This window comes from Lineus longissimus, chromosome 8 (assembly GCF_910592395.1).
Source record: "Lineus longissimus chromosome 8, tnLinLong1.2, whole genome shotgun sequence".
Classification (NCBI taxonomy): Eukaryota; Metazoa; Nemertea; class Pilidiophora; order Heteronemertea; family Lineidae; genus Lineus; species Lineus longissimus.
Window position 1 is genome coordinate 11,160,060 of NC_088315.1, and position 14,305 is coordinate 11,174,364.

At 40.3% G+C, this 14,305-nt stretch overlaps 1 protein-coding gene across 3 annotated transcripts in view; it reads left to right on the plus strand.

Moving 5' to 3' along the window:
* LOC135492247 (uncharacterized) overlaps positions 1-7,738 on the plus strand; it is a 42,155-nt gene extending 34,417 nt beyond the window's left edge. For all 3 annotated transcript variants that reach the window (XM_064778582.1, XM_064778583.1, XM_064778581.1), the window contains exons 9-10: positions 1,708-1,804; positions 2,891-7,738. In XM_064778582.1, coding sequence (XP_064634652.1) covers positions 1,708-1,804; positions 2,891-3,912 — 1,119 coding nt within the window. In that variant the 3' untranslated portion in view covers positions 3,913-7,738. The remainder of the gene's footprint in view (positions 1-1,707; positions 1,805-2,890) is intronic.
* Positions 7,739-14,305: the final 6,567 nt, after the last annotated feature.

Below are 14,305 nucleotides of genomic sequence, written 5' to 3' on the forward strand. Positions count from 1 at the left end.
AAGGCCTGTACTTAGAAATTGCAATAAAATGAGTAAAAATGAGTACTGTTGTTTCTAACTTTTCCTATAGTATGCAATAAATCGTTTAATAATTGTGATAGATAACATTAAAATGCACTGGTCACTTCTGAACAGGGTGGTATACGCTGCACGAAAATCGAACGCGCACGATTCCCACTATACTATACGCAGGTATACGACCTTTTCGAATAGTGCCCTCTTATGTGACCCGGTATTGTGAAATTTCCTTGTTCGATTTCAGGTACCCGCGTGCCCTGGCAAAACGTGCACCGAATACCCGAATAGTATAGTTCTATGTGAACCCAGCCTAATGGGGAAATTTTAGGCCTTCTATTCAAGCCACTATTGCCATTGTGTGATATGAATAATGACTAGCAAATGCTTTTATCTAAAACTCCATGTACATTTACACTACACCTTTCTGTACAAAATTGAAGTAAAAGCATTTGCTAGACTTTATTCATATCAGCCAATGATGCTGCTGGTCAATTAATCAAGAAACTTACTTCCATCGTGGGCTTACCAAAATGAACACCTGCACTGGCTTACTGAAGTGGACGTTAGGCGTACGAAACCCGAGTAGTTGGAGTTCAGTTATACATTGGGAGTAAATTTTTAGAAAATAAATGAAAATAAAATAAAATACAGCATATTATAGTGCCCGGTCCAAGCTCTAGGCTTTGCCCCAAGTCACTGTACAGAGATTAGGAACCTTTAAAATGTACACTGCGAAAATGTAGAAAAAAACGAACATTTAAAATATGTCCTTTTTGAAAGTGTCTAAACAGTTCATAAAAAGTTATCAGTCAAAAGATTTTTTGAAAGGAGAGTTTTTAATGCACGACTAGAGCTAGCACCACTAGGCTTCATCCTCGGGAAGAGGTATGGTCCACTGAATCGAAATGACCGCTCTCCATTCTTTTCTTGTCATTGGAATAATTTATTTTTTCATTCTGAACGCAGTGATCTTGTTGGCTGGTAATGATTGACCAGATCAGATCACTATATGGTGCTATATCATGAAGTGCTCGAAAAACATGTAAAAATTATGTATTTAAGATGATACTTAGCGACACAAAAAAGAGTTACCTATATTAAATTCGAGTGACTCCAAAATATTTCTGTTATCTAATTATTCCAATATTTGTGTGTCAGTTTATTTGATCATTACCTGCTTCAGTTATATACTGCGCAAAAGGAATTTACGTTTTTGACACTTCTGCACCCGAGCAGGTTTAATTTAAGGTCGTCCGTCACCAATCAAACTCGCAGACCGCGGTTAAATCCACTCAGATCTTGAACAGTACAATTCCCTGGCGAACTCTGTATGACCATCGAACTCTGTCAGGAACATCAGCGATCAAGACTGATTGCGTCATTTCATGATGAGGTCTCATTGTGTGCAGACGAAAATCTCAAGAGCATTGATTTGCGATCTTTGTTGCGATGATACCTTTGGTCTATGAGCTAACGCACCAACAGTACGATGATGTTTTAATAGTTCTGAAGGTGGTGTAATATGGACGTTGACTCCTTCTTATCCAGATCAGCAAGTACCTCTTATAATACTCGCTTATATTTTTTTGGTTGTGAGCATACCAGAACCGTATGAATTTTAACCCTCGAAGCTAAAAGTACATTTTTTAGGCCTACCGATAGATATCAAATGTTTCTACTTATTTGCAGACTGCTGTACAGAGATTGACCACACTTGCCAAGTACAACGGAGCGACGGACGTAGAAATAAAACGATGCACAGAAATTGTTGTTATGGTTGATACAGGTAAGGAGGGAAAGCGCATTGCTGGCATTGGCGCTAGCACTGCTCAGAGATCGGGCCATACGTAGATTAGACTGCCGACTTTTACTTGGTCCTATGTATTTCCATTGAAAGAAACCGGGACACACTCCTTCAAGTTCCAATATCTAGTTATCGCGCTCCTCTATATTACATTCCCAAAGGGCTTTTGAGCTTTTGAAAAAAGACAAATACTTGTATGAGGTTTTTCGGAAAAAGGAAAAATCCTTCTCGGGAAAACTTTGCGGGAGTGCATATTTGTATTGGCCAAAAATCCTAGGAGGTTTTTCAAAAGCTAAAAAATCTTTATTTGAGTGTTCTTGTACGTCACCAAACAAGTTGTCAAAAACAGTTGTAATTTTTAAACTGGGTACTCTCCGTATCTTCACGATTTCGGGTATAAATCACTATGAAATATGTCGCGAATTTTGTTTTTTATACTGGTAGGCCAAATTCTCTTTCAAGTATTTTCAAAAACACAAAAAATACCAGGAATTAGACACTCATTCAAAACGTTTATCATATTTGTCAAGTACTAACAGTTGTCTCTCTGACTGGCGCCCTAACTTTGATATGCGAACAACTTCAAACTAAACGGTAATCTTGTCGCCATGCAAAACCTACAAAATTCAAAAGTGCTCGCCATGTTCTACCAACTTTTGGCATACTACAGTCAAGAACCGCTCAGTCTAGAGTATAAAATATATGGAATTGCATGTAATTGACCTGTGATTAGTTCTCTGTCGTACAGTATGCAAATCGTTTAGATCGATCCTGGTGGCCGAGGCGCTCATGTGTCCGCCTCGCGAATAGGTCGAAGGATCGAGGCACGCGGAAAGCTCGGTTGGATGCAGCCAGTTATACCAGTAGTTGGGTGCGACAGTACATGCGTATAACGCAGAACCGAATATTTTGTTTGCGTTCTTGGTGTGTCGTGGAGAGTAAAATAACAAAGCCATATTACAACTACTCTTTTCCCACCCATCCCAAGGACTACGAGGTGTTTAGGCTTGCCTGTCGTGACCCAACTGTTCTTATAGAATAATATATATCTCCGCATTTCCATTGCAGATGAAGAAATAAAAAAAACACAGAAGAAGCCCGTGTATAAATCCATCCAAACTGTCTTCAGCAACGTCCGCAAATGCAGGGGCAGGAAAGGAGGGTTCATTTTAGAGCCACTTCATTCGGTGGATGATAAACCGCAGTCTAACCAACAACCAAGAAGAAAGCGCCTCTCCACCGATCTATCCGTTGAACTGGTACACAGACAGCGCAAGGCTTCGCATGCGAATGTCCACTCGCACGGTCACCAGCAAAGTCTTAATGACATTATGCATTCGCTTCGCCTGTCACGTCGCAGGGAATCGGTCAATGGACTCGATTCTTCAAATCGATCCGCTCCCTATTCCAAAAAAAGGATCCACTTCCTAGACGGTGACCTGGGTCATAAGTCAGTTCCAGACAATCTCCAAACCCCCAATTTCACATTTGTGTCTTCATTTTCGCCTGCCACATCGCCGAGTGTTTCGCGGACCAGTTCCATCTTGAAAAATCCTGATTCACCAAGGTATATAAGGAAAGGGCGCGATTTGCAATCATCGCCTCTTGTTTCTAGGAGCAGTCCTCTGTCACGTGGGAGGAAGGAGGTAGGGTTTGTGAATGATGGGTTCATTGAAGGGGAAGCTGACAACGCCGATGTGGACGCACTTGATAATGGAGTGGTGGTTTCAGGCGACGGAGGCTGTGACAGTGGTGCTAATCTAAAGAAGGTCAGAAGAACTGGGGTACACGTAGAGTTCTCTCCAGACACGACAGATGGTAATGACTTGACGTTTAATTCGGGCACCTTAAACGACTTACGAGATTCTGAAGGCACTGCCATAACTACCAACAATGAAAACTTCCTGCCGAGTGATATCAATACAGATCCTCTGCCTGATGATGGTTACAACTCTCCATATTTGTCGTCTAAGAAACTTTGTGGCATACTCAAACGGAATTCACCACAACCTCCACGTAAGGAGGACACGGCCCACCTCCCGAGCAAAGAAGCCGAGATCAATGACGATGACGAAGTCACAGGATTCTGAGTCGCCAGGTGTGGTGAAATGTACATAAACGTATGGAATGAAGATCTTGCATTTATTATGTAAAATCATTGTCTTCGATATACTATACCTGTATTGTTGGAGAGACAAGCGTGCTTGAAATGCTTATACAGCAGTAATAATACCTATTAGGGGCCACGTCTTTGGATCTATGGAACAATACCATAGCAAAAATTATTACTGTAAAAAAAACGCGTGCTTTTTGTGTACTCCAGAGTCGAAAGACTCTGGCACGAGTAAGTAAGCTAAATCTCACATTAAAAGACAATTAAATGTACACATAAATCATAAAGGAATAAACGGTCTCAAAGAACAAAACTGGCAAATAATGCAAAAGCATCAAACCTCTGCTGCATGAGGAATAGCTTATTTGCATCAGGTGTACACTGACAACATTTTAGCAACATTTTTACAACATTCTTGGTTGCAACAAATGTTGGCAAAATGTTGGCAAAATGTTGTGTACAGATGAAAATGCATGTTACAAAATGTTTACAACATGTTGTAAAAATGTTGCAAATTAAATGCAAAGCTAGTTGCAAAAAGGTTCTAAGTCTTCAGCCAATCAGAAATAGGATTTTGCGTCATGTGATCTATCTGAATTCATGTGACTTGGGAAAAAATAACCTCCCCATGGAGCATGCTGATATAGGGCACTCGATATAGGACCAAAGGCGTATATTATGTATAGCAGAACTGCCCTTGAGGGACACACCGTCAAATGTTCAGTGTACACCCTGCTTTAAGTAGTTAAAGTTTTTGAAACATTTGTTCAACCTTTTTAAATGCTCTATACACACATAGCAAAATTTTTACAACAAGCTGTTGACATTTTTTGATTTTGTGAAAAAAAAAGGTTTTGGGAGGGGAAATGGATGATTCCAAGGAGATAAGCTGTGTCATTGTTGAGAGCGAAAGAAATGTCGTCAAAAGCTGAAGACAGAGGGAACAAGGCCTATGAGGGGGTGCATCATATGGCGCAAATCACTGGACATTTGACGTTGTGTCCCACAAATAAGTTCTCCTATGCATGGTCCTATTGTGTGTCTAATTGTAGAACCCTATATCGACACCCGAAGCTTGCCGAATGGGAATTCACAGGCGCGCTGCTGTCATCAAGAGGGTCGCGAGATTTTCCCACCTATCTAACAGTAAAAAAAGTCGCACATGTCACAAATATCAAACTACTAAGTTTGCCTTCTCAATAAAGTATTCTAAAACAACTGGGTTTAGAATGCACCGCGCATTACAGTGTAAATGAACTATGCGTCAATGAAGCCTCGTTTTGAATTCAGCAGTTATGGTTAGGCAACCATAACCGCTTGGGTTGGTGTAAAATGTGGAAGCATTTAAAAAGCATTTAAAACCACATTTTTCGTTATTTGATATGAGATGTTTTAGAATAGAAATTGACCAAAGATAACAGTGGTTGAGTACCAAGATCTTTCTTTAGGGAAAGCTAGAAGCAGAGTGTTTCTTTCAAACTGTCATCGCTCAGGCACAGTGAAAATGCTTTGTTTTCCCTTCAGTATGTTTCAGAAGTAAACCATTTTTTGAAAGTGCCTGAGGTTTTTTTGTTTCCACTCTTAGAGAGCAGAAAAACGCATCATTCGTTATTTTAAGCACGCACAACTCCTGGCGTGGGAAACGTTTTGCGCCTCAGGAGGTCACCCCAATAGCACGACGCTAACGGCGTTACCAGTGTCGTCGAACTATCGGGGTTATATAGATCGACTTAGTGATATCATGCATGACGTTTATCATCCCTCAGGCCAAAAATCATTTAACAAAAACCGAGCTTCTCAGCTGTTCCACTGTGGTTAAACAAGCCTTATCCAGCCTGTATCCGCGAGCCGTATGTTATGGCGGGCGGTTTCGGTCACAATCAGTATACTTTATTCTTCCATTTACCTCTCCCACTACCGAACCCATAAGTATTATTTCTAAGTCCAATGTTGAGGGAAACGGGGTGGGAGCATGGTCAAAATAGTAATGTCCTGGTTGAATAGATTATAGTCGGTGTCCAAGCACTGAGATGACCATCAAAGCGTCCTAAACTCTATGACGTAACCGGTATGTAACCGGGAAAAAGCTTGACAACCGCTCCCGCATGCTCTCCAGTGATACAGCACAAGAAAAGACACCAATATTTGGGCTTTCACAGTTTGAACAGCGACAATAATACAGGGTTATCCAATCGCATTGTCTGCCCAAATGATAAACTGTTAAGTTGGCCGGTAACTGGGGTAATGGGCAGGATTTGAACAAATGACTAGATCAAATTAATGAACGTTACTAAAAAAGGTTGATTGCTGAATCATTCATCATCATCATTATCTACATCCGATTCAAACATCAACTCATTGTCGTCATCATCCTCTATCAGTTCATCATGTAATGGAGGCGGAATCACTGCACCCTCATTTCCGTCAGGAAGAAGCCCGCTCTGCCACCATCTACTGTCGATCACGCGTTCAGTCAATCTTTCCCAACCGAGACTGATCATTTGGACTACTTCCTGGCGGGAAATCGGATCACAGTGTCCTTCCTCATGCGCATGCCCAATTTCCCATGCTTTCCATAAGGACTTGAGGTGGCTCTTAAAACTGTGGTTAACCGTTAAGTCCAAAGGCTGGAGAAGGGTGGAGGGAGTCATGTCTATTCGCTCGTGGGATTTCTTGTCGGGACTAGGTGATGCCGATGGGCCGGGTATTGATCTACGATGAGGGGGAAGTTGGTTTTCCATCTCTGGCCAAAATACTGAAAAAAGTCAGAAAGACTACGAACCTTTGTTTTTGGTGATTGGGTATTAAATCTCATCAGAATGAGTGGTTCAAGCGAGGCTTACACAGAGTAATACGGCTGAGACGTTTTTTGGGTATCTAATTTCTGCGTTTTTGGTGGAGCCGTATTCAGACACAAAATTTAAAGTTCCTGTGTGTGCTTGCATACGCCTCGTCTCCTGGTATGACGTGATCGCTTCGGCTGTTTAAAGCAAAGTGACGTTTCTAAACAGCTCACAATGATCTTTTACTCCACTTTAGGGCAAACGTTTTCCGTCAATTCCTGACAAAAAATTGAGGTGCTGCCGAATTCTGCGTCGTATTCTCTCATCTTGTGTGCATCGATCACGCCTTTCTGCCACTTCCTCGTATTCCTCTACCAATCTAGAGTCCGTGAGTGGACACGAAAATGGTTCGAAAATGAGCAATATCTTCGTCTGACAAATCCTCAAATGGAAGAAGCTTCCGACAAAAATGAAATAGGTGGTACAAAGTTGTCCTGAAAGCGTTATTTTTTAGTCCCTTTTTTATTAAAAAGGCTTTTCGGTATGTATAAATATTTGTAGACGAAATATCAAGTTTCATAATATACACAACTTTAATGGCTTACTGAGGCTAATCCGGGTAAGGCGCGATAATTCTGTCAGATTTTATTTTTTTTATTTTATATGCACTTTGATTATGGGGACAACGACCGTAGAGTGGAAGATATCTGGGCAGCCGACAGCTTGATTATAATGCTCTGGTAATATAAACTATGTGGTCCTTAAAGGAACACTGGTATAGGTGGTACAGCAAAACACGTTATACCGTATAATGATGCGTGCAGCCATTACCTACGATAATGTGATGAAGTACATGAAGGTGTTTTCAATGATGTGAGCTGGACTTCACAATGTTGTTTATCGGTTTTCTTCTTACTTTTGAATATTTTATTCTGCCACCAGTGTCGATCTAGAGTGTCTTTGATGCAATGAACTATATTTTATAATTTTTATTTCGAAATGATTAAATATCAAATGCTCATCAAAGCTTGTCTTTCTTATTATGTTGATAATTTTTTATGTTCAAAACCATGAAAATAACTTCTGGGTAACTTCTGCAAATTAAGGGCACTTTAATCACGACTGTTGTTTGCAGGGACTTTGTTCTCCAGGTAAAAAAACCGAGAGATTTCAATTGTTTCTTTCACGGTTTAAAAAATCAAGGGTGTTAGTGTCTGGTAGAAGCTCAATATCCCAAGATGGCTAGCCTTTTAAACACCGCAGACATTCACTTGGAGACCAGTGAGCACAAGGACAATCTACACTTTTGCATACAAAGTGTTAGCCCATTCGCGTGAAGACAACGACTGGGGAAAATAACATCTGAAAACACAGCCTATCTTTTTTCATTAGGCTGTAATACAACAGGGACAGGTCGCATCACATCCAGATTTTCAAAGTTTTTGTACCATATTAGGGTTAGACAGCGCAGCATATTATGTTAGCCAACACGCGAAGGCTTCTGTCCTTTCATCTGGCTGGACAACAGGAACAAGTCACATCCAGTAAACAAGTAAATGCATTTATCTAAAACTCCATGTACATTTACACTAGGCCTTTCTGTACAAAATTGAAGTAAAAGCATTTGCTAGTCTTTATTCATATCACCCTGTCCTGGGGCTAGACGGTTACAATGGGTTCAAGTCACATCCTGGCTTGGACGGTAAGGTGTTTGGCCACTCCAAGGGTCTTGTCGACAATTTCACATCCAGGCATGTGCAAACGGGGCTGAACAAGATAGACAGGTCACATCCTGGCTTATAAAGTGTCATATTATTTCTTTGGGTCAGATAATGAAGACATCATAACATCCCGAGATTTAAATACTGTCCTTCCATTAATGCACTCACGACACAGATTCTTCACAGAGACAACAGCGACAAGTCAAAACCTGTCAAACAAGATGGGTGCCCTATTTCTACTGGTTTATCCTTCACTGGCATAAAGGCTAGATGAGCAGTGCAGTCATACCCTGGCTAGGATAACAAAGTATTTGACTTTTCAAAATCAAACATCCAAAAACTGTCCTGTTCCGTAAGCCTGAACAACAGGGACAACGAGGACAAGCACCACCCAGGGGACAAGCAGGTTACAACTGGCCCTACAGAGACCGTCATTAGGCCACATGAATAAAAACTAGCATTTCCTTGAAAGCAAATCCTTCTAGTAGAGGCAGTATTTGCTAAAAGTGGAAGATTATGCTTGTTTTCATATTGATAATGTGGACCTTTCACTGCAGATGCTTTGCTAAAAATCTTCTAGCAAATGCTTGAAGGTCAGTACCGATGTCATATTTCTTATGAATGGTCGGCGTTGGTAATCTATATCATCTTGAGGTTTTGGTATTGTTAGAAGGGGGTAAAGCATCCTGAACTTCAGGGCTTTTCACTTGGCACTTATAAACGACGAGGTCTTTTGAGTTATGTGTGTGGGAAAGGAGCACACGACTGACCAAGGTATTCGAGGATAGGGGGTCAAGAGGTCTCCTGATGACAAGACGTTGGCGAAAGTGCTAAGTGTTCTGTCCTCGTTGACACACTCTCTCGCGACATCATCATCCGGCTCATCTGTCATCTGACTGGGGAAGTCCTGCATCCGTTTAATAATTTGCCTCGTTATACATCATAGAGCCTCTACTGCTAAGGGCGATCCCCTTTGCAATTGTATTTGAATGATTACTTTGATAGAAAAAATTGTCCTCCACCTCCCCCCCCGAAACCTGAGTTCTCGCGGATTATGAAGTAACACTTAACATTTGGTCTTTCGTTCTCAAGCCTCATCTCGAGTGTCCTCCGAATAAATTGTGACTTCCGTTACACGTGGCCTCATAAAATCGATGCTGTGAATGATATGTATCTACGTGACATGGCTTTCAAGGCAAATACAATTTTCGTGACCAAAACGCATAAAATCAGCCATTCGGAATATGACAAACCTCTTACTTCAATTGTCTAGCCTCCTCAGGAGCAACCTTGAAAAATCGAAGCATTTCCTATCTAGTAAAAAGCATATGCTATGCTTTATTCATATGAAGACAAGCAATTCCTCCCTTTCGAAGCAAACTCTAGAGGCTAAAAGCGTTTGCTTTGACTTGTAGCAAAGACTTAAATTTCAGAGCATTTGCTACGGTTTTATTCATACGAGTACAAGCAAATGCTTCAAAATCGGTAGGGAAAGCAAATGCTAGTTTTTATTCATATTTTCCATTGTTTGACATAATTACAGGCACAAATCACATTTCGGTTAAACACCGATGAGGGGACAATCATAATCAAAGCACACAAGATGAGAAAAATAAGGCCTTGAGCGTTTCAATTTGTTGAAAATTGAGGACAAAATGTTGGGGTAGGGAAAATCAAAAATCCCGTAACTCAAGAAGTAAGAATGATAACTAAACAAATGACATCTCATATTGTTGTTACTTAAATGTTCTATTGATTAAAATCAGATTTATGCAAATAAGGTTATTGTCAAGGTCACCAGAGGTCACCAGATATCAATAGGTCATCATTTTTGGCGAGTTCCTAAAATCTGGATACCCATTCAAAAAATCATTGTAAAGCATCAAAACATAGAATTTGGAGGATCAAAATGAATGTTATCATAGGCAAGAGATGTCAAAACCATTTAAAATAAATAAAATTTCGTTCTAGTGATCAACGAAAGTAGAGCGTGGTAAAGTTGGTGACATATTTTCAAAAGACGAAAATATATTTGATTTGAGGTCGTGAAAATGAAAAACGCAATAATTATATTATCATTTAGAATTATGATTTTAAATGACCAGGGGCCTGTTTCATAAAACTTTTTAACAGACTTCCTTCAAGGTACCATAAAGGAAGGATATAACGTCTATTTAAAGCTGCGTATTAAAAGCGTTTCATAACTCGTTTTTACTCTGCCATTACAATAAATTTAACAGGCCTGCCATTAATAAATGATTGTATGGTGTACCTCATTTGTGAAAAAAAAAAAAACTCGAACGCAGAGTGATTTATTGTGTTGAGATTCGTAATACATGATCGGGCCGTGGCAAAATGTGTCAATTTCAATGTATTTGGTTCCTATTCACTATATGAATGCCCTTTCCTGCCCGTTGCTTTAGGAGACCGTTGCAACGTTCTATGATGCATCTGGCTCTTATTTGCATCCGCTGGAATGCCCCTTCCTGTCTGGTTTTGGCATTGGCAAGAGGTGTCAAAAGCCACCTCTTGCAAGGATACCCCGAGTCTCTCAACATCCAACCATTCGGTGGATTTTTTTCAAATGCCTGGCTAAGGGCTGAACTGTGGAGAACGAAGGCGTCATGAGACCCTCCTGGAAAACGTGCCACACAGTTATTTATGATCATATCCCAATCACAAACTAGCATGACATTAATGCTGTGGTATCCTTTCCGATTGATATACACGTTTTCGTTGATGTGAGGCTTGCGTATACGACAATGGGTCCCATCGATCGATCCAATTATTCTTGGAAAACCCGTGTTATCAAAAAATTTGGTTTTGACCTTCTGGAGGTCCCTCTCGAAGTGAACGTGTTGGTCAATGCGTGCTGCAAACGCGGATGACACAGCGCCAATACACCTCGATGTTGTCGCAATGCTCACATGGTGAATATCACCGGTACTAGAGTGTTCATGCCCGGTTGCGAAATATCGTAATGCTATACACACTTGCAATGATACTGGGAGGGCGTCATTTCTCTGAGTAGGATGCTCCAACTCCTCCGACAGCTGACGACAAAAATCGAAACATATGTTCTTCGCGGCTAAAGGAACTCTAGACTACCTTCAGGTTTAAAGGAACCGAATAAAATAAAGACATGATAAAACCACTACCTGAAACACTCTTAATGCTAACATTAACCTAGATATTTTAAAGACACGTTTATGAAACGCGTTCTTCCTTTAAGGAGTGACTTTATCCTAGCATTAGGGCTAAAGGCACTTTATTAGGCTTTATGAAACAGGTCCCAGGTATTTGGTGGTTTATTGTGGGTTATATTTGAAAAAAACACTGTTTATGCAAATTAGGTCATTTTCAAGGTCACCAACGGTCAAAAGGTCATCAGTTTTGCGGGTGCTCAAATCTATATACCCACCCATTCAAGAAGTCACCATAAAAACGTCAAAACATGGAATTTCATTGACTAAAATGGGACTTATTTTAGTTTGAGGAGTTCCAAACCAATTTATTCATGTATAGGATGAGAGAACTGTTGTCTGCAATGTACACGCATCCACCAGCCAATGGCGGCCATCTTGGATGTGGCGTCCCAAGTTGCTGGATGCAACACCTCCCTTAACTTATATCGAAATGTCATGAAATTTTCAGGAAATGTGTCAAATGGTCTACTTATTTTGTTAACTTGATGACTTTCAAATTGTATTTTTATGACTTTAAACTTGACGGACGCTGTTTAGGATGACCATAATTTCTAAAGAAAACTGTCTCTAATTTTTTTATTAAAAGTATGAAAAATGCAATATTTCTCAATGAATAGTTATATCATTTTTAATGTCTCTTGTGCTTATAAACCTTTCATCAAGGTTTTTATCAACATGTATAGTGTTGGGATTACCATGCCATTGAGCCTTTTTCACTCTCTGTAAAACGATAGATCATGAAATTGACCAGAGGGAAACCGTTCTATTCCCCGGCTGGGACACTTTACCGAACGGAGTATAATAGGCCAATCAGGCCAGCATATTTACAACACTTGACTCAAAATAATGCCTTTGTCAGCAGATTTACTTCCTGAATCACATCCAGTAAAATCATAAAGTCCAAGAGGTTTGTCACATACATGTATCATCCCCAAGTATGTTTGCAACTTTCCGAATGACCGAGTACTGGATGTGACTTTTTGTGCCTATTTTGAAAAAGATTGGACGGATGCATTATTTGGAAGAGGATACTACTGTACACATACAACGCACATATCTATGTCCTTTGATATGACACCCAGACCAGATGAATTTCCAGGCCAAAGGTTTTCACATGAATATGGAAATACGGTAAAACAAGAAATATGTGTGGCCATTCTTTCAAAACTTTACAAAGTGAATATCAGTGAAAGTCAGTCGGGTTTTTTCCAGAGAAATGAATCTCATCCTTGAAATTTGCGTTCACCTCATTTTGAAGGAGTTCTAATCGCTTTGGGATTTTAAGTTCGAGCAAAAAAATGGTGGTACGTATGGTCAACCCTTTACACTAAAAAAACGAGAAAAAACGACACTCTAACCTTAACAGGTTTACAGTGTAATCAGCTGTTTTGTTCCCTGCGAGATTGAAAGGATTTGAAAGGTAACACAGGAATAAGTCGGCAGAAAATGGTGAAGGCATGAAACAACCTCCGACAGTTTTTGACGTTGTACTTCTTTTGCGTATTGCGTAAAGTGAACCAGTTTTGCTAGTAGTCAATGAGTGAAAATAGAAAAGTAATAAATTGTAACAAATCGATGGAATGAAATACAAAGGAAACTCCTTCTTCATGTATCATCAGCCACCGTGCATCTCCTTTACCAAGATACAAGACATCCAGTACCTAGACGGTTATCTAGTTTCAAGTACATGTTGTACATTAAGATTGGAGCGTGGTACATGTATGTCACAAACAAAACATGACATTTTAATTGTTGGAGAGACATCAAGAGTGACATAAAGACCATGGGTCACTCTTGGCGGGAACTGGAGAGGATTACCAGGGACCGAAGACGATGGAGGAAAGTTGTTGGAGGTCGAATCATTTCTGTAGGAGTGCACATCTCAAGCCAAGCTTCTATTTTTCAGACATTTCTCCGAGATCATTGGATGGCCACCATCAAGACTGGTGAGGTACGAATAGAGCAGAATAATTGTTAGAAATAAGTTATATTTGTTGTACAATTTTAGCAAGAAATAGTTGATCAATTACTAACTTACAGTTTCCGAATTGAGAGGGAGCACGAACGCATATGGGTAATCCCATTTCGTCGTAAAAGGTATCCAATATAACCAAAGCACTTAATTAATAGCAAACCCCCAAATCTCAATTGACGACAATCCGCCCAGAAACCCTGAAAAACTACCCAATAAAAATTGAAGGTCATCGCTACGGATGGCTTCATGATTTCACAAGACCCCCTCGGCTCAGCCTCGCTGTCGTCCTAATCGGAAAATGTCGGGTCCCGGTGTGACAGCGGATATAGTCCCCCTGGAGTCATAGTCTGGTAGCATTGTATTTGACCAATTAAGCAGCATGGTCTATTGTACCGCTAACCCTAACCAAAACATTTAGCAATGCGGGCTATTGTTACACGGACTATCAGCCCTAGGACTACCATCCCTTGCACACCGGTCATACATGTTTTCGAAATATCGAACTGCCCATCTGCCGTCTGGGAGAGGTTTACAGAAACCAATGTGTTAATTGGTGTCTTAATGCCATGGAAACGATGGCCAACACTCATATCAGTAAATTTATGTCAGCATTGGTTTCTCGTCTCTTCAGAAGACCAGAAAGGAGTTCCAGTCAAAACATTATTTGAACAACTACGTATAACAT